The 21,753-nt window shown below is 43.9% G+C and overlaps 1 protein-coding gene across 1 annotated transcript in view; it reads left to right on the forward strand.

Annotated features, from left to right (window-relative positions):
- The window catches only part of CHRM5 (cholinergic receptor muscarinic 5), a 74,176-nt gene extending 65,854 nt beyond the window's left edge, over window positions 1-8,322 (forward strand). Inside the window, exon 2 of the mRNA XM_049789795.1 lies at window positions 6,550-8,322. Coding sequence (XP_049645752.1) covers window positions 6,627-8,228 — 1,602 coding nt within the window. The 5' untranslated portion in view covers window positions 6,550-6,626 and the 3' untranslated portion in view covers window positions 8,229-8,322. The remainder of the gene's footprint in view (window positions 1-6,549) is intronic.
- Window positions 8,323-21,753: the final 13,431 nt, after the last annotated feature.

Here is a 21,753-nt window from a genome sequence, read left to right on the forward strand (position 1 = left end):
CCAGCTTCTTGAAGGATCTCTCCTTCCTGGGAGTGGGGAGTCTAGCAGGAGGGGGTTTGGCAGGCCACGGCCATGCCGGAGGCCTTCCTAACCAGGCCTAGTGGGGATGCGGGACTTGGGTAACCCCAGCACCCCTCTACCGCCTTGCTCCAGATCTCCAGGGCTTCCCCGGGCCACATGCCTGGGCAAGCCGGTGAGTTGGGCCCCTTGGTGGAGCTCGGAGGTACCCTAGGCTTTCCCCCACTATCCATTCAGCTCCTTAGGGAGGGTCTGGGTGGGGCCCTGAACTTCTGGCCTCCCAGCTTCTTGAAGTCACTGGTAATCCTGTCCAGTCTATATTTTCAAAATCGCGCGGGGGGCGCGCACAAGAAACATTAATAGTACTATCATTGAATTATGTTTTTATATATGCAGAATGTCCATTTTGTACTCTGCCCTTTTGCATACCCCTTCATAAGATCTCATTTCTCTTTAACTCCCTTAACTCCTATCATCATTACTCCTCATTTACCCTTTCTAACTTAAGTACTGTAGAGTCCTAAGTCACAGATCAAAGGGGTGCCCTGGAGTTAACACCCACCCAACTATTTTAAAAAGGCATAAAAAGGACACTTATGTCTCTTTAACATTTTATGGGTGTTTTCTTTGATGGCTATAACTTTTGCTGAATATTTTCTTTTTTTTTTCTTTTTTTTTTTTTTTTGTGGTTTTTGGGTCACACCCGGCAGTGCTCAGGGGTTACTCCTGGCTCCATGCTCAGAAATTGCTCCTGGCAGGCACAGGGGACCATATGGGACGCTGGGATTCGAACCGATGACCTCTTGCATGAAAGGCAAACGCTTTACCTCCATGCTATCTCTCCAGCCCCCTGAATATTTTCTTATACAGTGAGTATTCCCCCCATGTTTTTTTATCTTTTTTTTTTTTTTTTTTTTTGGTTTTTGGGCCACACCCGGTAACGCGCAGGGGTTACTCCTGGCTATTTGCTCAGAAGTCTCTCCTGGCTTGGGGGACCATATGGGACGCCGGGGGATTGAACCGCGGTCCGTCTCCTAGGCTAGCGCAGGTAAGGCAGGCACCTTACCTGCAGCGCCACCGCCCGGCCCATGTTTTTTTATCTTCTCTTTGTGAACTGCTCAATATGAAATTTGGTGTAAAAGAATCCCTCAGTTTAATGCTTATGTTTGAACCAAGTCATGGGTATTGTTGGAAATGTTCTTACGCCCCCATATATCTGATAGCACCACGTGGCTTTATTTCTTGTTTGCTTAGGCACACTAAAATGGGAAAATACTATACATACCAATAAGTTCTTATCCAATAGAGATGGGAACACACAAATCTTGTAGTGCAATGAGACCTTACACCCTGAACATTGACATAAAGACCTGGTACAGGCCTCAGAAGAATGGGCATTCTCCATTCACCCCTGATCTAGAGAAGACATCTACAAAACATCCAAGGTTGTATATAACATCACCTGGAGGCATTCCTCTACCAGGGAAGACCCTACAGCTGCTCTGACATCGATCTACTCAAAAAAGACTTCCCTTAACACTAAGAAGACTTAACAAAAACAATGACCTGCTTACTGGACAGGGCTTGCTGTATTGCCCCTTAATTGTGAGGTTTGTCTATAACATCACCTGGAAGCAATCCTCTACCACAGAAGACCCTACCACTGCTCAGACATCGTCCTGCTGAAAAGAGACTTCCCTTAACAATGAGAAGACTTAACAACGACCTGCTTACAGGACAGGGCTTCCTGCATTGCCCTTTAATGGTGAGGTGAAACGATAAGATGCTCCACATCATGACTTCAATTTAGGATATGCAGATTCCAGAATCTTTAATACAGAAACATGATACCAACAACAGAGACTGTGTGAAAAGTGTGTTGGCAATACGGACAATGTCTTGGATCGGACGATAACTTGTCTGAAGCCTAGAGTTGGTCTTATGCCAGGAAACTTCAGGGGTAGGATCTCTTTGTATTTAGGCCAAGGTTATTCCTTTCCATGCCTCTCATATTTTGGTGGGCCTATGCAAACAACAATTGCCACTCTAACACTGTTTTTACTGTGCTCCTTTGACTCTAATCCTTAAAATGCACCCACTTAAAATTTGAGGTTAAATGCACCCACTTAAAATTTGAAGTTAACGGGGCCGGAGAGATAGCATGGAGGTAAGGTGTTTGCCTCTCATGCAGGAGGTCATCAGTTCGAATCCCGGCGTCCCGTATGGTCCTCCCGTGCCTGCCAGGAGCAATTTCTGAGCCTGGAGCCAGAAATAACCCCTGAGCACTGCCGGGTGTGACCCAAAAACCACAAAAAAAAAAAATTTGAAGTTAACTTAAGCTAATATGCATGTATATGGAAATGTAAAAAATACTATGCCTCTAATGTTTAAGGAGTTACGTAAGTTTTATGGCTTTAGATTGCCTTGTGTGCTGTTAAGAAATATTACAATGTGCTACAATATGGGGACTTGAGGGACAAAGTAATTGTACATGGATTCTGTTTTATTTATCTTAACGTTCTTTGGCTGAAAGTTCAAAGTTAAGATATCAGCAAGGGGACTTCTGAGAATTATGTTATGGCTGATTGTCCTTCCACTGTAACTTTACCTTGTCCTCTTTCTTTCCATCTTTTGTTCTCATAATTTAAAATAAAAAAATTAAAAAAAAAAGAAAGAAAAATGCAGGGCTGGAGAGATAGCACAGTGGTAGGGAGTTTGCCTTGCACACAGACCCAGTATAATGATTCAATTCCCGGCATCCCATAGGGTCCCCAGAGCCTGCCAGCAGCGATTTCTGAGCACAGAGCTAGGAGTAACTCCTGAGCGCCACCAGGTGTGACCCAAACCCCCCCCCCCAAAAAAAAGAATAAAAATGCCATCTGTCCTTTCTATGTTCTAAGAAAACTAAGTTTATGCCCAGGAGGGACCCCTGAGCACAAAACCAGAGAACACCCTGAGCAGAGGCAGATATAACGCAGCCTTCCCAAGATGTGGCCCTCAAGCTCCAAAAAGTAAATAAAATTTATTAACCAAATAAAGACAGCTTTGAGGGGCCAGCGAGGTGGCGCTAGAGGTAAGGTGTCTGCCTTGCAAGCGCTAGCCAAGGAAGGACTGCGGTTCGATCCCCCGGGGTCCCATATGGTCCCCCCAAGCCAGGGGCAATTTCTGAGCACTTAGCCAGGAGGAACCCCTGAGCCTCAAACAGCTGTGGCCGAAAAACCAAAAAAAAAAAAAAGAAAGAAAGAAAGAGAGAGAGAGAGAGAGAGAAAGAAAGAAAGAAAGAAAGAAAGAAAGAAAGAAAGAAAGAAAGAAAGAAAGAAAGAAAGAAAGAAAGAAAGAAAGAAAGAGAGAGAGAGAGAGAGAGAGAGAAAGAAAGAAAGAAAGAAAGAAAGAAAGAAAGAAAGAAAGAAAGAAAGAAAGAAAGAAAGAAAGAAAGAAAGAAAGAAAGAAAGAAAGAAAGAAAGAAAGAAAGAAAGAAAGAAAGAAAGAAAGAAGGGAGGGAGGGAGGGAGGGAGGGAGGGAGGGAGGGAGGGAGGGAGGGAGGGAGGGAGGGAGGAAGGAAGGAAGGAAGGAAGGAAGGAAGGAAGGAAGGAAGGAAGGAAGGAAGGAAGGAAGGAAGGAAGGAAGGAAGGAAGGAAGGAAGGGAGAGAGAGAGAGGAAAGAAAGAAAGAAAGAAAGAAAGAAAGAAAGAAAGAAAGAAAGAAAGAAAGAAAGAAAGAAAGAAAGAAAGAAAGAAAGAAAGAAAGAAAGAAAGAAAGAAAGAAAGAAAGAAAGAAAGAAAGAAAGAAAGAAAGAAAGAAAGAAAGAAAGAAAGAAAGAAAGAAAGAAAGAAAGAAAGAAAGAAAAAGAAAGGGGTCGGAGGGATAGCACAGTGGCATTTGCCTTGCAAGCAGCCGTCCCAGAACCAAAGGTGGTTGGTTCAAATCCTGGCGTCCCATATGGTCTCCGTGCCTGCCAGGAGCTATTCCTGAGCAGATAGCCAGGAGTAACCCCTCAGCACCGCCGGGTGCCCAACAACCAAAATAAAATAAAATAAAATAAAATAAAAAGACAGCTTTGATTTAAAAATATACTAACATAAGAAATGTCTGATATAAGATATAAAGATATATTTGATATATAAAATATATATAAGATACTGATATAAAATAAAATAATGCCTAATAAAAAATAAATTCAGAGTATAAACATTCACTCACCTATAAACAATATTTTAATGTCAGTAACACATCTCAATTAAAATTTTCGCCCATTAGTCTGGGTAAGCCTTGCAAGCAGCTAACCCCTGGCACCATAAATTTGTATGAGAATGGTCAGGAGTGATCCTTGAGCTCAGAAGCAGGAGTAAGTCCTAAGCACTGCCAGTCTCAAAACAACAACAAAAATTTCATCCACAAGCATGGAGGAATGTTGTACTGGTGGTGGGATTGGTGTTTTAGTACCAAATGCCAACAGTAACCTTATTGAACAACTCTGTAAACCACAGTGTCTTTTTTTGGGGGGGAAGCCCCATACCCAGTGGCACTCTAGTTACTCCTGGCTCTGTGCACTCAGAAATTGCTCTTGACTGGCTCAGGTGACCATATGGGATGCTGGGACTCGAACCCAGGTCTGTCCTGGATCCGCCACATGCAAAGCAAACACCCTACTGCTGTGCTATCACCCCAGTCCCAGTGTCTACAGTAAAGAAATTTAATTAAATAAAAAGAAAGTGTTAGAATGGAAAAATTAAAAAATATCTCACGTTTATAGATTTGAAAGAAAAACACTGTAAAACTAACCATCCTAAGCAAATTATTATATACATTCAATGGAGGCCCTATCCAAGTTTTGATGATATTCTTCAAGAACTTAGAACGGGGGCCGGTGAGGTGGCGCTAGAGCTAAGTGTCTGCCTTGCAAGCGCTAGCCAAGGAAGGACTGCGGTTCAATCCCCCGGCATCCCATATGGTCCCCCCAAGCCAGGGGCAATTTCTGAGCGCTTAGCCAGGAGTAACCCCTGAGCATCAAACGGGTGTGCCCCCCCCCAAAAAAAAAAAAGAAAAGAAAAAAAAAGAACCTAGAACGGTCTATAATAAAGTATGTATGGAATCATTAAAAGAAATTCATTTGGGGTTGGAAAGATAGCGTGTTTGCCTTGCATGCTGCCAATCCAGGACGGACGGTGGTTCAAATTGCAGCTTCCCATATGGTCCCCTGTGCCTGCCAGGAACAATTTCTGAGAGCAGAGCCAGGAGTAACCCCTGAGAGCGCCAGTGGGTGTGACCCAAAAACAAAAAAATGAAAAATTCATTCGTTAAAAAGTTGAGCGATGAGGGCCGGAGAGATAGCATGGAGGTAGGGTGTTCACCTTGCATGCAGAAGGACGGTGGTTCAAATCTCAGCATCCCACATGGTCCTCAGAGCCTCCTGAGCGTTGCCAATCCAGGATCAATCTTCGGCATCCCATATGGTCCCCAAGCCTGCCAGGAGTAATTTCACAGAGCCAGGTGTAACTAAGTGCTGCTGGATGTGGCCCAAAAACAACAACAAAAGAGAAATGCAAACAAAAGAGTTGTCACCTATACACAAAAGATGTTAGTATTGTTTCCTCTGTAATGAGTTTTGTTTTCAAACCCATACACTGTAAATTTGTGCTTTTATAAGAGTATTAATTTATATTCATATATATTAATTTATAAATAAAATGTAAACTGCAAACAGCTCAAGAATGGAGGAAGGCAGCTTCAGCCGGGGAATCAGGTCTGCACTAGAATTTTCCACATGAAGTCAAGGAGAAATTGAATAATCTAGTCCTGGTTCATAAATGCCTCAGTAATGTTTAGTAGTTGAATGTTCATTCATGCTTAGTAATTGAAATTTGTAGATATGATTCGACTTTTTCTCCAATGCACGACAGAATATCTTTATCACCAGGATCTTGAAAAATAGTGCATGCCCTTAATGCCATTTCATCAAAAGTATCGTATGTCATCTGCTTCCCCTCTTGGCTGCCCCCCTTTCTCTCTTTTCCCTTGGCACCGTCCTCTCTGCCCTCTTTTTCGTAATTGCTATTAGAACCACAAGAGGGTAGCACTCTCATGCGAGAAGGGCTCTCATTTTCTTGATGTAGAAGGCAAAAAAGCACACGTGAATTCTATAAATGTAAGCAAAACTTTAGCCTCTGTATATGTGTGTATCATATGTATATGTGTGTGTACATATATGTATATATATATATATATATATATATATATATGCCCAGCACTCACAGAACTCTCCTCTTCTCTCCAGCCCAGTCCCAGGGACTGGTTATGGTTAGACTGTCAGTTCTAGCTGCAAGTGCAGAACACGAGATGGCTGGGCCTCAAGGGCCTCATTTCACCAGGCTGTGTGTATATATATATATATATATATATATATATATATATATATATATATATATATATATATATATATCCACGACTAACATTCTGTGATAATGTGGTGAGTAATGGATGGAAGAGAATTCCATGTCGGTGAGTGGAACTAAGCTGCCTCCCTCTCTTCCAGATGCTGAGCAGAGATGAGGCGATAAGAGACCAGCCCAGAAGGATTCTTTCACTCTTCGCGTCATTCCTTGCACCAGGATGGAAGGGGAATCTTACCACAACGCCACTCCCGCCAATGGCACCCCCATAAGCCACCAGCCCCTGGGACGCCACGGCCTGCTGGAAGTCATCACGATCGCCACCGTGACAGCCGTGGTCAGCCTCATCACCATCGTGGGCAACGTCTTGGTCCTGATCTCCTTCAAAGTCAACAGCCAGCTGAAGACGGTGAACAACTACTACCTGCTCAGCTTGGCCTGTGCGGACCTCATCATCGGGGTCTTCTCCATGAACCTCTACACCACCTACATCCTGATGGGCCACTGGGCCCTCGGCAGCCTGGCCTGTGACCTTTGGCTGGCGCTGGACTATGTGGCCAGCAACGCTTCTGTCATGAACCTGCTGGTGATCAGCTTCGATCGTTACTTTTCCATCACAAGGCCCCTGACCTACCGGGCCAAACGCACCCCCAAGAGGGCCGGGGTCATGATCGGTCTGGCCTGGCTCATCTCCTTCGTCCTCTGGGCCCCAGCCATCCTCTGCTGGCAGTACTTGGTGGGGGAGAGAACGGTGCCTCCACACGAGTGTCAAATCCAGTTCCTCTCGGAGCCCACCATCACTTTTGGCACTGCCATCGCTGCCTTCTACATCCCTGTTTCTGTCATGACGATCCTGTACTGCCGGATTTACCGGGAAACAGAGAAACGAACCAAGGACCTGGCGGACCTCCAGGGTTCAGACTCTGCGGCTGCAGCTGAGAAAAGAAAGCCAGCTCCCAAGGCTCTGCTTCGCTCCTGCTTCCACTGTCCCCACCCCACCCTGGCTCAGGGGGAAAGGCACCAAGCCTCCTGGTCATCCTCCCGCAGAAGCCCCTCTACCGCCAGGAAGCCCCCTCAAGACACTGGCCCCAGCAGCGAGTGGGCCAACTCTGAGCAGGTCACTACTTGCAGCAGCTACGCGTCCTCAGAAGAGGAGGACAAGTCTGCCACCGACCCAGTGGTCTTCCAGGTGGCCTACAAGAATCAGGCCGAGGAAAGCCCGAAGGAGGAATTTGGTTCTGAAGATGCCCAGGAGACATTTATGAAAGACCAGGCTGGCAAAAATGACTATGACACTCCAAAATTCTTCCTGACTCCGGCTGCTGATGTTAGAGCAAAGAGCCCAAAATGTGTGGCCTACAAGTTCAGGTTGGTGGTAAAAGCGGATGGGACCCAAGAGACCAACACCGGCTGTCACAAGGTGAAAATCATGCCCTGCTCCTTCCCAGTGTCCAAGGACCCGTCAACCAAAGGCCTCGATGCCAACCTCAGCCATCAAATGACCAAACGGAAGAGAATGGTCCTGATCAAAGAGCGGAAGGCAGCCCAGACCCTGAGTGCCATCCTCCTGGCCTTCATCATCACGTGGACCCCTTATAACATCATGGTCCTGGTTTCTACCTTCTGTGACAAGTGTGTCCCAGTGGCCCTGTGGCACCTGGGCTACTGGCTGTGTTATGTCAACAGCACGGTCAACCCGATTTGCTACGCCCTCTGCAACAGAACCTTCAGGAAGACCTTTAAGATGCTGCTTCTATGTGGATGGAAAAATAAAAAAGTGGAAGAGAAGTTGTACTGGCAAGGGAACAGCAAACTCCCTTGAAACGTTTACAACTCCCCTCAAAAGAAGGACCACTGTCAACCTCCTTTAAGATCCCCAGAGTCAATTCTGGTTTAATTTCCAAAAATACCCATCGTTTTGAATCCCTGAGATCTTTGCGAATGCTCAAACCCTGTTGTGAAAAGAAATAGGTTACAGCTCCCATGACTGCTGTCCTATAGAATCATATTGTCTTATGCCCAAGGTTTTCAGGTGCCACCGGAGTTTGACATTGAAAGGAAAATTCAGATGATCGGTGTCTCCCAGGAGGAAGCAACTGGACTATGACAAACAATGATTTAGTCCTTCTGTCTGATCTAATGTGGGGAAAAGCAGGGACTGGGGGAAGATTTTCCATAAATATACCAACCTATTATAGAATTTTGTGCAATAGCAATGTCTCCAAAGCTGCTCGATTCCAGTTTTCACTGGGAAAATGTAAATCAATGTGACCTATGATCAAGCGTGCTATTCAACTGGCTTCTGTTTCTTTCCAAACTGACCGGTATTAATTTAAGACCTAGCACTTATGTGTTCTAGACTGTGGGTTTCCTCTCCCTACATCAGAAGGAAGCTCTTACTCTTTCCTTTTACAACCAATGCCACTTCCTGAGAAACCCACTAAATCCCACTAAAAACCATGCTGACTCCCATGGAAACAGCCTTCCGGTCAAAATTTTGATCCTGTAAGGTCACAGAAAACTCACCACAACCAGCCCTGGGAGTCAGGAGTGGGGGGATCTCTATCTTGCTAATACAGATAATTAAGTCTGCAGTCCTTTTACCTATCACAGTGCATTCTATTTTTGTTTCCATATTAACCCACTTAGGGATGCTATTAGAACGGAATAACAACAGACTTTTATGGGTAAGGATCTACAAGCTATCATGGTTCTCAGAGGCCTTATTTATTTATTTTTGTTTTTAGAACACACCTGACAGTAGGGGACCATATGGAATACCAAGAATCGAACTCAGCTTGGCTGCATGCAAGGCAAGCATCCGACTTGCTGACTATCATTCTAGCCCCGTTTCTAATCTCTTTACACAGTAAACCTGAGACCAAATATAAAAATAAATTTGCTACATGTTTTCTAACATCTTCCAGAGCTCTTTCCAAGCCTTCAGTTTCCCTCATTCAGAAGCCAAATACACATTCAACACAAGCCAGTAGCTGCGCCTCGAATCAGAAGGCCACTTGCAGGACAAAGGGGGAGAAGACTTTTTGCTTTTTATAGGTGTATCACAGCATGAGTCGTTAGAAATTTCCAAATTCGGGCCCGGAGAGATAGCACAGAGGCGTTTGCCTTGCAAGCAGCCGATCCAGGACCAAAGGTGGTTGGTTCGAATCCTGGTGTCCCATATGGTCCCCTGTGCCTGTCAGGAGCTATTTCTGAGCAGGCAACCAGGAGTAACCCCTGAGCACTGCCAGGTGTGGCCCAAAAAACAAAAAGAAAGAAATTTCCAAATTCATTGTAAAAGATGAGAAACCAAAAAATTAATATATGAGGCCCAGTGATGTCTGCCACCTATGGTTATTAAAAATTAAAACTGGGGCTGGAGAGATAGCACAGAGATAGGGTGTTTACCTTGCAAGCAGCTGATTCGAACAGACGGTGGTTCGAATCCCAGCATTCCATCTGGTCCCCTGTGCCTGCCAGGAGCGACTTCTGAGCACAGAGCCAGGAGTAACCCCTGAGCACCACCGGGTGTGACCCAAAAAACAAAATAATGATAATAATAAAATAATAAAATAAAGGGGCCGGAGAGATAGCATGGAGGTAAGGTGTTTGCCTTTCATGCAGAAGGTCCGTGGTTCAAATCCCGGCGTCCCATATGGTCCCCCGTGCCTGCCAGGAGCGATTTCTGAGCAGACAGCCAGGAGTAACCCCTGAGCACTGCCGGGTGTGACCCAAAAACCAAAAAAAAAAAAAAAAAATAAAAAAATAAAATAAAATAGGGGCCGGAGAGATAGCACAGCGTTGTTTGCCTTGCAAGCAGCCGATCCAGGTCCTAAGGTGGTTGGTTCGAATCCCGGCGTCCCATATGGTCCCCCATATTTGCCAGGAGCTGTTTCTGAGCAGTTAGCCAGGAGTAACCCCTGAGCACTGCCGGGTGTGACCAAAAAAAACAAAAAAATAAATAAATAAATAAAATAAAATAAAATAAAAATGAAAGCTTCAGTTAGGATAGTACAAGGGATAAGCCTCTTTCTTTGGGTGCAGTTGATCCAGGTTCAGTCCCTCATACAGCACTCTGTTCTCTTGAGTTTCACCAAGGGTCACTTCAAGCGAAGAGCCAGAAATAGCTGCTAGGCACTGTTAGGTGTGATCCAAACCTACCCCTAGCCCAAAGAAAATAAACCCTATTACTAAAAGCAAAATGTAGGCCAGGACCTATGACTTGCCTTGCATGTGGTCACCTGGCTTTGGTCTCTGGCACCCCTACATAGTCCCCACACCACCAAAAATGATCTCTGGATACAGATCCAGGAGTGAGCTCTGAATCCAGCCAAGTATGCCCCCTTAAAAATAAAACCAAAATGTATGCAAGAGTAACAAAGCAATTAATTCATTATTGGGACCAGAATAGTAGTAGAGCAAGTAGGACTCTACCCTTGCTTACAGCAGACCCAAATTTGATCTCTGGCACCCAATATGCTACCCCCACCCCCACCCCAGTTCTACTAAGACTGATCCTTGAACACAGAGCCAAAACTAATCCCTAAGCATTGCCAGCTATAGCTCAAAATTAAAAAAAAATTTTTTGTTTAATCATTATCAACATAAGAGTACTAAGGTTACTATGATCTCATTTTAGTAAAATTTTCTGATTAAAAAGGTATTTCTTTGATAATTCTGAAAATAAGCCAAAATGTAAGAAATCACACATAAAAACAGTGCGTAAAATTATCATGGAAGACCTGGGAAGAAAGCATCGTGTAGAATACAGAAGGGATTTGGGAGGTGAAGCATGACTGCCAGACACAAACTCATTCCTATTTAGCCGATAGATTTCATCTGCCATTGTGTTTAAGTTCATGTCACTTAACATAGGCATTATGTTCTTTCTGCAGTCTTGTTAAAAAGGATATAAAAATAGATGGCTTAGTGTCTTGGGAATTACATCTGTACCTGGGTATAAGAGAGCTTCAAACTACCACTGAAAGACAGATCAGCCTGGCACTGAATATTCCAGGAGGCAGGAGTGTGGGAAAGGCTCTGACAGGACAGGATCTGATCGGTGCATCTGGGCACCCCGCCAGCTCTGCACCGACTTTAAGTGGAGAGAAAATATCCATGTCATAGCTGAGCCCTGGGAAGGGCAGGCTGACACCTGCCAAGAATTTGGCAGGGAACGTCAACGAATTGGCTCGGTTCTCCAGGACAGAAGTTCCCAGGACTATATACTGCAGGGTGTGGCTTCATGGGCAAACCTGTTCTTCTACCAGGTCTGGAGGAACAGTGAACTCTTAGCTGAAGACTTTCATTCCTGGAACTGTCCTAAATTAACAGAACTTTAGGCCCATGGCATTCACTGTCCACCATAGAGAAAACGTAGAAAGAACGTAGAAATGGAAGTAGGAAGGGAATTCTGAGGGAGTACACATTTGCCACAATTGCCTTAGCCGCGAGCCTTTTTATTTTTTAGTTCAGCTTTTGTGAAATTGAGACGCCAAAGCTTTCTTCTTGACCATTTGTTTGGGGAGGCAGTTAGTTCTGCAGACTACCTATAGATTACCTGTTGCCCTGAACACAGACCCTCCAAAAACAACACAGACTCTCAGAAGAATCTAGACTTGTTTAGAATAGGGCCTTAACGGGTCTCTGTAAACTGATCCAACTGTAAACTACAGGGACCTCGTGGGTGGGTAGATGGAGGGAACTAACTTTATACTTTAATAACTGAATGCACCCTTGGCTCCCAAAACTTGTCAATGAACCGTGTGCAGCTTTGACTTCTTATGTTTTGGAGGCTGTTTTGTTGCCAAAACTGTGGTTTCTTTCTTCATGGTTGTAAATTTAAAGGCTTATTAGAGACCCTATTCTCAGTACAATTTAAGGTTAAACAGTCTCTATTTTGTCCTTATTTCTGACCTCTGCTCTGTTCCCTCTTTGTAACTGTGAAATCTGTACCTAATCTCTGGTTTGACATAGCCACTTGTTTACTGTAAATACTGGAATTACAGCAAAGAATGTGGGGATAAGAGCTTTCCCGTGTCATTAGTATTATTCTGATTATTAAAGAAACTTAACCACATAAAAGTCTAGTGCAAAGTGTTTAAGGAAAATGTAACTCAGGTGAGCTCTATACATCTATCTGTGTAAAAGATTTCACACTTCTGCATGGTTAGACCTTTTTATTTATTTATTTATTTATTTATTTATTTATGTATTTATTTATGTATTTATTTATTTATTTTTGGTTTTGGGTTACAACGGCAGTGCTCAGGGGTTACTCCTGACTCTGTGTTCAGAAGTTGCTCTTGGCAGGCTCAGGGGACCATATGGGTGCCGGGATTCAAACCACCTTCTGTTCAAATCAGCTGTGTGCCAGAAAACACCCTACTACTGTGCTATCTCTCCGGCCTCATGGTTCGGCCTCATGGTTAGATGACACACATACAGAGAGATGTCCTTATTGCTACCCTTTATGATCTCTTTGTGCTCTTACCAGTGATGGAATTTACATGAAATAATTATCATGTTACTCCTATTAAAGTGCTCCTCCTTTCCTCCTGGACAAGGGAAATGAGAAAACCCTTACCATTCCCTACTAGTTGGTGAAGTCCTTGGAACAGGCTGAAAAAGCAGCATTTCTATTTTAATTTCTCAAACAGCTAAAGCCTCAGTCATTCCATTGCCATTGTAAGTTTATGAATCTTCATCTTCCTGCACCATTTCCCCCGTGATTTTGTATCTGAGGAGGAGAAAGAGTCTTGACAGCAAGAGCTCAGCAAGCCTGGGGACTACTCACAATGATTGGACAGAAGATACTATGTTAGGGTACAGGAAATAAGAACTGCTAGAATCCTAAATGCTAGGGATCAATAGTGTCACCTAGTGATACCCAGAGGTCACTAGGGCTATATGCAGCAGTGCTCAGGAGGGCACGCAGTTCTGGGGATCAAAATGGAATCCTGTGCAAGCAAAGCTTACACCTCTGGAGCTGGAAAAATAATACAGTGGATAAGGTGTTTGGCCTTGCATGTGGCTGACCAAGGTTCAATTCCCAACATCCCATATAGTCCCTTGAGCAACACCAGGAGTAAGTCCTGAGTGCAGAGCCGGGAGTAACCCCTGAGCACCAGAGTGCGTCCCCAAAACAAAAACAAACAAAAAACTTACACCTGAATCTCTTCAGTCCCAAGTTTAATATTTGTTTTCAGGCCATATCTGACAATACTCAGAGCTTACTCCTGGCTCTGTGCTTAAGGTTCACTGGGAGTAAGGGGTAATCAGGCAACCATATGGGGTCACTGGGGATCAAATCTGGGTCAGCTATGTGTAAGGCAAGCACCTTATTGGCTATATTATCTCTCCGGCCCTGGAAAGTTTGAGATTATTTATATAAACTTTTGCTCAGTAGATTCTTATGAGGAGGAAAGAAAATGGGAAGTGTGCTTCAAGCATTTGAAAAGGATTTAGAAACAAAATAAAAATTGTGTGCCTGTGTGAGGGCCTGAGTGATAGCACAGTGGTAGGGTGTTTTCCTTGCACGTGGCAGACCCAGGACAGGCCTGTGTTCAATCCCCAGCATCCCACATGGTCCTTGGAACCCGACAGGAGCGATTTCTGAGCGCAGAGCCAGGAGGACTCTGAGCGCTGCCTGGTGTGACCCAAAAACAAACAAACAAAATTGTGTGTGTGTGTGAGAGATGGGGGGTGGGAAGACAATACCCAGTGCTCAGGATTCACTCCTAGCAGAGTAGGGAATGGAACAAACGGTCAGTCACATAAAAAGCAAATGCTTTAACCCCTATGCTATCTCTATAACTTATTTCTTTTTTTTTTTTTTTCTTTTTTTTTTTTTTTTGTGGTTTTTGGGTCATACCCGGCAGTGCTCAGGGATTATTCCTGGCTCCAGGCTCAGAAATTGTTCCTGGCAGGCACGGGGGACCATATGGGACGCCGGGATTCGAACCGATGACCTCCTGCATGAAAGGCAAACGCCTTACCTCCCATGCTATCTCTCCGGCCCCCTATATCTTATTTCTTAAATAATTTAACCTTAAAGAAAAACTCTGAGTATTAAAACAAAAGCTTTCTATATCATTCATCCATATCCCTCAAATGTTAATATTTCAGCATATTTGTTCTCAACTCTGTGTGCACGTATGTACTGTGTGTGCCTTGCATGCAGCCCACCCGGGTTCAATCCCCAGCATCCCATATGGTCTCTCGAGCCTGTCAGGAGTAATTTCTTTCTTTTCTTTTTTTTTTTTTTCTTTTTTTGGTTTTTGGGTCACACCCAGCGGCACACAGCGGTTACTCCTGGCTCTGTGCTCTGAGGCCACTATTGCTAGGCTCAGGGGACTATATGGGATGCTGGGATTCGAACCACGATCTGTCCTATGTTGGCTGCCTGAAAGGCAAACGCCTTACCACTCTGCTATTGCTCCAACCCCAGGAGTAATTTCTGAGCTCATAGCCAGGTGTAATCCCTGAGCATTGCCGGGTGTGGGCCCCCCCCCCCCAAAAAAAAGGGCAGGGTTTATGTTCTTTCTTCTTGATCCTGGGCAAACTCCTGATCCAGAGATTAGGGCAGAGCGATGCTTTCTGCTTCTCAGACTGGATTCTAAAAAGTTTGGAATCTTCTGCCCTTCATTAGACAATCGGTCTTGCATGCTTGAGCTTCAAAAAACTGGCTAACCAGGGAATATGCTATGCTGTGCTGGGGAGGTGGAAGGTGGAAGATATCCTGAACAGTTCTACTTGAGCCCAGCCTTGCAGCAAAAGTAGCCAATAGGTGAGTTATCCTACAACACACAGAACAGTTCTAAACACGACTGACTGATACCTGATGGCGCCATGAACACGCCAAGCCCTGTCCAAGTTCTGAAGCTGGTGGGTATTTCTTAAGAACAAAATTATCTTACATAACCACAAGACAAATAAAAAATCAGGAAATGTAATATTGCTATCACATTGTATGTCACCTACAGTCCATACTCAAATTTGCCAGTTGTCCAAATGAAATTAATTTTAAGACTTTCTTGTATAGTTCCAAATCTAATCCAAGATCACCAATTGCATTTAGCTGCCAAGTTCCTTTAGCCTCCTTTAGTCTGGAAAAGGTGCTTTGATTTCATAACATGGTTGGTTGGTTGGTTGGTTCTTTCCTTTCGTTCATTCGTTTTTAGACTACATCAAGCATTCTCAGGTGCTGCTACCAGCATGTTGCTTGAAGCTTCTTCTCCCAACTAAATACTTAAAGGGTCACTCCTGGCTAATGAGACCAGGCGGAGCTGGGGATTAGATACAGGTCTCCTGCAGACACAGCATGCACTCCAGCTCATGGAGGCATCTCTCCAGCCCCAATCTTCCTCCCTTTGGGTTGGAGGCCACACTCAGCTGTGATCAGGACTTACTCCTGATTCCATGCTCAGGGACCTGATGGCACTCAGGAAACCACATTTCCAATAGACTGAAGCCAGGTCAGCTGCCAATATTGCCCTCTGTACTCTCTCTTTAGGCCTCCCACTCTTACTTAATTACATAATTATTATCATTATGAATTCATAAACTTATTCTAGTAATTAGCTGTTAAATCCATTACTGCCTTCCAAAGCTGAAACTTAAATAGTGAAGGTAACTTAATAGGACTTCTGGGCCAGAGAGATAGCACAGCTGTAGGGTGTTGGTCTTGCATGCAGCTGATCTGGGGAAGGACCCGGTTTGATTCTTGGCATCCCATATGGTCCCTCAGGACCCTGCCAGGGTCGATTTCTGAGTGCAAGGCCAGGAGCGACCCCTCAGGACCCTGCCAGGGTCGATTTCTGAGTGCAAGGCCAGGAGCGACCCCTGAGCACTGCTGGGTGTGGCCCAAAAACCAATCAATAAAGTTAAAATAAAAAAGATGACTTCTGATTCTTTAACACCTGAGCATTCCCATACTATCTGGTACAAGATACTCTGTGCGCATTCTCACTCCATCCCAGCCATTTCTTTAAGGAACTCTTTTATTTTATTATGTAAAGGATGACATCTGTCTCAGGTCTGGACTCAGGAAGCATTCAATTCTATTAATCTTTCAGTGGATGTGTCTGCCTATTAAAAGCAAAGAGGTCAGATTCATGTGTCATTCCAACTCTACTACAAGGTTTCTGGTTTTTCCTATCCATATTTTGTTTTGTTTTTTGTTTTTTTTTTTTTTGTTTTTTGGGCCACACCTGTTTGATGCTCAGGGGTTACTCCTGGCTACGCGCTCAGAAATTGCCCCTGGCTTGGGGGGACCATATGGGTGGGATGCTAGGGGATCAAACCGTGGTCCTTCCTTGGCTAGTGCTTGCAAGGCAGACACCTTACCTCTAGCGCCACCTCACCGGCCCCTGGTTTTTTTTGTTTGTTTGTTTGTTTGTTTGTTTTTGGCCACACCTGGAGGCACTCAGGGGTTACTCCTGGCTCTGCGCTCAGAAATTGTTCCTGGCTTGGGTGACCACATGGGATGGCGAGGATCGAACCCAAGTCCATCCTAGGTCAGCCATGTGCAAGGCAAACACCCTATTGCTGTGCTACCACTCCAGCTCCTCTATCCATATTTGTAACCTATGCTCTTCTATTGTAAAATCCATCATCTGTTCTATTCCTAAAGTAAGATCAAAATTGCAACACTGACATCACTATGAAGAAAATGTACTTGCGTTCTAAGACATTTGCATTTCTTAAGACTGAAGGAATATAACCAATCACTGTTCAGTTTTTCTTCTGCTTTTTAGTTGATTTTTTAAATAGTAATATAATCATAGAAAAGTCAGATCCATAAGATATATATACTCAGAGAACTTTCCACTATGCTCTTAATTTCCCATACATAATCTCTTCCTTCACTTACTTAATTTTCTTTATTTTTAGACTTGGGGTGTTGTTTCTTTTTCTAGCAAACAAATTTTTCAGCCATCTCTTCAGATGTTTTTATTCAAAATTAAAATACCATGCATATGATTATATTTTATATTTTTGGCTTAAGAATAGCTACCAACTTTCTATCAAAAAAGACTTTATATGGTAGAAATAATGGCAGCAATTGTAAAGGCTTAATCCCAAACACTTTCCCTCCCAACACCCAAATTACAAAATCACAACTAAAGTACTATGATAAAGTGGCCCCACGGTGACAGACTCTCCATCCAGCCCGGAGGTGGATCCTGAAGAAAAAGCCTTCTTGTTCTAGCCTTGGAGCACCCACTGACACTGAGAGCAGTTAAGGACTCCATGCAGAACAAGTTGAACGACTTTGGAGACATTCCATACTCAGCAAAGGGTTGACACTTAAGCAGTCATATTAAAATCAAAGCTTGCACCATCAGTCAGGGTGAAATTACCCTCCCAATGAAATTGCTTCCCATATATATATAATATAGATTATATATAATGTATATATTATATAGAATATATTATATATATTATATATATTATATATAATGGTGTATGCATATATATGCAGGGCTGGGGGCATGGCAGGGGACCTACAACCTAAAATTTATGTCTTTTTTTTTTTTTTTTGAGCCACACCCGTTTGACGCTCAGGGATTACTCCTGGCTATGGGCTCAGAAATCGCTCCTGGCTTGGGGGGACCATATGGGACGCTGGGGAATCGAATCCGGTCTGTCCTACGCTAGCGCTTGCAAGGCAGACACCTTACCTCTAGCGCCACCTCTCCAGCCCCAATTTATGTCATGTTTATGAGAGCATAGCTCTGCTGACTGGCCTACTCTTGTCATAAAGCGCCCACTGCTGTCTATCCAAAAAGTCCTCATTTTTTAGTTTGTTTGGGGGCACATCTATCAGTGTTCAGGGTTTACTTCTGACTCTGCTCCAAGAATCGCTCCTAGTGGGGCACTGGGACTTTATGGGTTAACTTGGCTTTACGCTCAGAAATCGCTCCTGGCAGGCTCGGGGGACCATATGGGATACCGGGATTCGAACCACTGTCCTGCCTGCAAGGCAAATGCCCTGCCTCCATGCTATCTCTCCAGCCCCTTCTGATTAGATTTTGTAAAATATAGAGGTATATGATAATTCTTATGTTTATATCTCATTTTGTTTTGGTTTGGTTTTGGGTCACACCCGGCAGTGCTCAGGGGTTCCTCCTGGCTCTACGCTCAGAATTTGCTCCTGGCAGGCACGGGGGACCATGTGGGATGCCGGGATTCGAATCACTGTCCTTCTGCATGCAAGGCAAACGCCTTATCTCCCTGCTATCTCTCCGGCCCCGTTTATATCTTATAGAAAATAGGTATAACTATTCAAGTTATTTAGAAGTTAATGAGCATTCTTGGGGTGAGCTAGAGCACTGGCCCCACTTTAATCCTCAGCACCAATGGGAATAATGCCCAACTGGAGTCTGGAATAGCCTATGAGCACCACATTGTGCGGGGGGTGGGGGGGAATGCTTTCCATTGGCAATGCTGTACCAGCTATTTGTTAAGGCTCTATCCATTCTTTTCGCTTACAGGTTGGCCTTCTTAATTTATTTCTCCCTTGTCTCAGGCTGCCTGCCAGGCTGGCACAGTAGCCACTATTCTCCCATAATAATTGTGTCACTGTAGGGAAAGAGAAATATTTGGTGCTATTTGGGGAAATATTTCTTTCTAAAGTAGCTCTTAAATATTTTTTTTTTTTTTTGGTTTTTTGGGTCACACCCGGCATTGCTCAGGGGTTACTCCTGGCTGTCTGCTCAGAAATAGCTCCTGGCAGGCACGGGGGACCATATGGGACACCGGGATTCGAACCAACCACCTTTGGTCCTGGATCGGCCGTTTGCAAGGCAAACGCCACTGTGCTATCTCTCCGGGCCCTTTTTTTTTTTTTTTTTGGTTTTTGGGCCACACCCGTTTGATGCTCAGGGGTTACTCCTGGCTATGCGCTCAGAAGTCGCTCCTGGCTTGGGGGACCATATGGGACGCCGGGGGATCGAACCGCGGTCCGTCCTAGGCTAGCGCAGGCAAGGCAGGCACCTTACCTCCAGCGCCACCGCCCGGCCCCAGCTCTTAAATATTTAATCACTATAAAAAAATTTTTTTTTTTTGCTTTTTGGGCCACATCCAGCGGTGCTCAGGGATTACTCTTGGCTGTCTGCTCAGAAATAGCTCCTGGCAGGCACGGGGGACCATATGGGACACCCACCGGGATTCGAACCAACCACCTTTGGTCCTGCATCGGCTGCTTGCAGGGCAAACACCGCTGTGCTATCTCTCTGGGCCCATAAAATTTAATATTAAAAATTACATCATCTCAACTTTGTAAACCTATCTCATAATTCTCTTGAATAACATATTTTTGCCAATTAGATATTCTGATACTTTACAAATTAAAAAGTAATTGACTCTAAGGATGTTCAATGAACTGGAGTGCATGTTTTGCATGTGGAAGGCCCCAATTACCACCAAGAGTGACCCTTGAGCACAATGCTGGGAACAGTCCCAAAACAAAACAAACACATAACACACACCCAAAGTTCGAAGGAAGAAAAGAAGGTAGACCGAGGCCAAATGGGAAAGAGCAGAAATAAGCCAGTTAGAGAAATAATGCATTAACAACTACCGTAACAATAATGGTGAGAGAGAAAAATAGAATGCCTGTCCCAGGACAGATAGACGTGGGAGAGGAGGGAGATGGGGAACATTGGTGCCAGGAGGGTTGCACTGGTGCAGGGCAATGGTGATGCCTGAAACCCAATTATGAACATTTTCATAACCATGATGCTTAAATTAAAAAAAAAAGAAAAAAGAACAGCAAAACCAGTTTGGCACAGCTCACTGGTTCCTAAAAGGTGCAAAATTATAGAACTAGTATACTGAAATTTTAGACCCAAAAAGGACTTAATAGGTCTGATGCCAATCTCTCAAATTACTGATGAGAAAACTTGAGGACCATGTATTTATTCATTCAACAAACATTTATTGTGTGCCTTAAATGCCCAATGCTAAAATCAGAACAATGAACAAGATTGTCCAATGAGGCAAAGTGACTTGCCCAGTCACAACACAAATTAGCAGCTAAACAAGGGCTCTCTGCACTGAACCCGTATCTAACAATGTACAATAAATTCTGCATCTGTCAGCACACTGAGCCTTTTATGAAGTCTATGCAATTTTTCTATACAAATGATGCAATAACATTCTGTAATATAAGGATATATATTTGTATATGAGGGTAGTATTAGAATCTATATATTGCTTTTAACTAGAAAGTGAAATAGTAATTCATTGAAAGTGCTTTCTAATTGTTCGTAGTACGTATAAATGTTGATAAACCAAATTTTCAATTTTTCAACATTTCTGGTCATATGACTACTACTCATTCTATCTCTTAAAATCTTTCATTCAACTGGTGTTTTAATATTTTCAATAAATGCCTTCAAGACAAAAACACCTATTTCTAAAAGTAACCCGTTTCCCTAGTTTAATTATCATAGCTTTATCAACTGGGCGTGTTACAAAGAGTTAATGTTTGCACAGGAACTTGTACTTTGGAAGAAAAACCTATGTACCTCACTAAAAAATGAACAACTTCAAAGTGAGCAAGCACTTATTACAATAGGGAGATTGGAACTAGTTCACGGTTTTTCTAATTTGGGGGCGCGGGGCCACATCTGGCAGCAGTCTGCTCACAGCTGTATTCACTGACACCAGGGATTGAATTTGCGTTGGCCAAATACAACTTGTGTCTTCACCCCTGTATATCTCAGGTCCAATTATTATTTTTTGGCTGACTTGATAATCTTAAGAAAGCAGGAGAGGGGGCCCGGAGAGATAACACAGCGGTGTTTGTCTTGCAAGCAGCCAATCCAGAACCAAAGGTAGTTGGTTCGAATCCTAGTGTCCCATATGGTCCCCTGTGCCTGCCAGGAGCTATTTCTGAGCGGACAGCCAGGAGTAACCCCTGAGCACCGCCGGGTGTGGCCCAAAAACAAAAAACAAAAAACAAAAAAAAAAAAAAAAAAAAAAAAAAGCAGGAGAGGAATTCTTTTAATACAGGAAAGAATAGAGGAGCCTTTCATTATTATGTACCTTCAGAGTTCATCTCTAGTTAAAATAATCCAAAAGATTTCAAATTTTTAGAACTTACTGGAATAAAGTTTTGTGGGGATCCTGATTGGAAAGTACTTACTTATATTCCAGCAATTCTAAGAATCAATAACAGGAGATGAGGACATTTAAAAGTTATCTGTGCAGGGCCAGAGCAATAGATAGCACAGCGGGCAAGCGTTTGCCTTGCATGCGGCAATCTCGGGTTGGATCCCTGGCATCCCACATGGTCCCCCAAGCCTGCCAGGGGTAGCCCAAGTGTCCTCCCCCACCTG

Source organism: Suncus etruscus, chromosome 16 (assembly GCF_024139225.1).
Source record: "Suncus etruscus isolate mSunEtr1 chromosome 16, mSunEtr1.pri.cur, whole genome shotgun sequence".
Classification (NCBI taxonomy): domain Eukaryota; kingdom Metazoa; phylum Chordata; class Mammalia; order Eulipotyphla; family Soricidae; genus Suncus; species Suncus etruscus.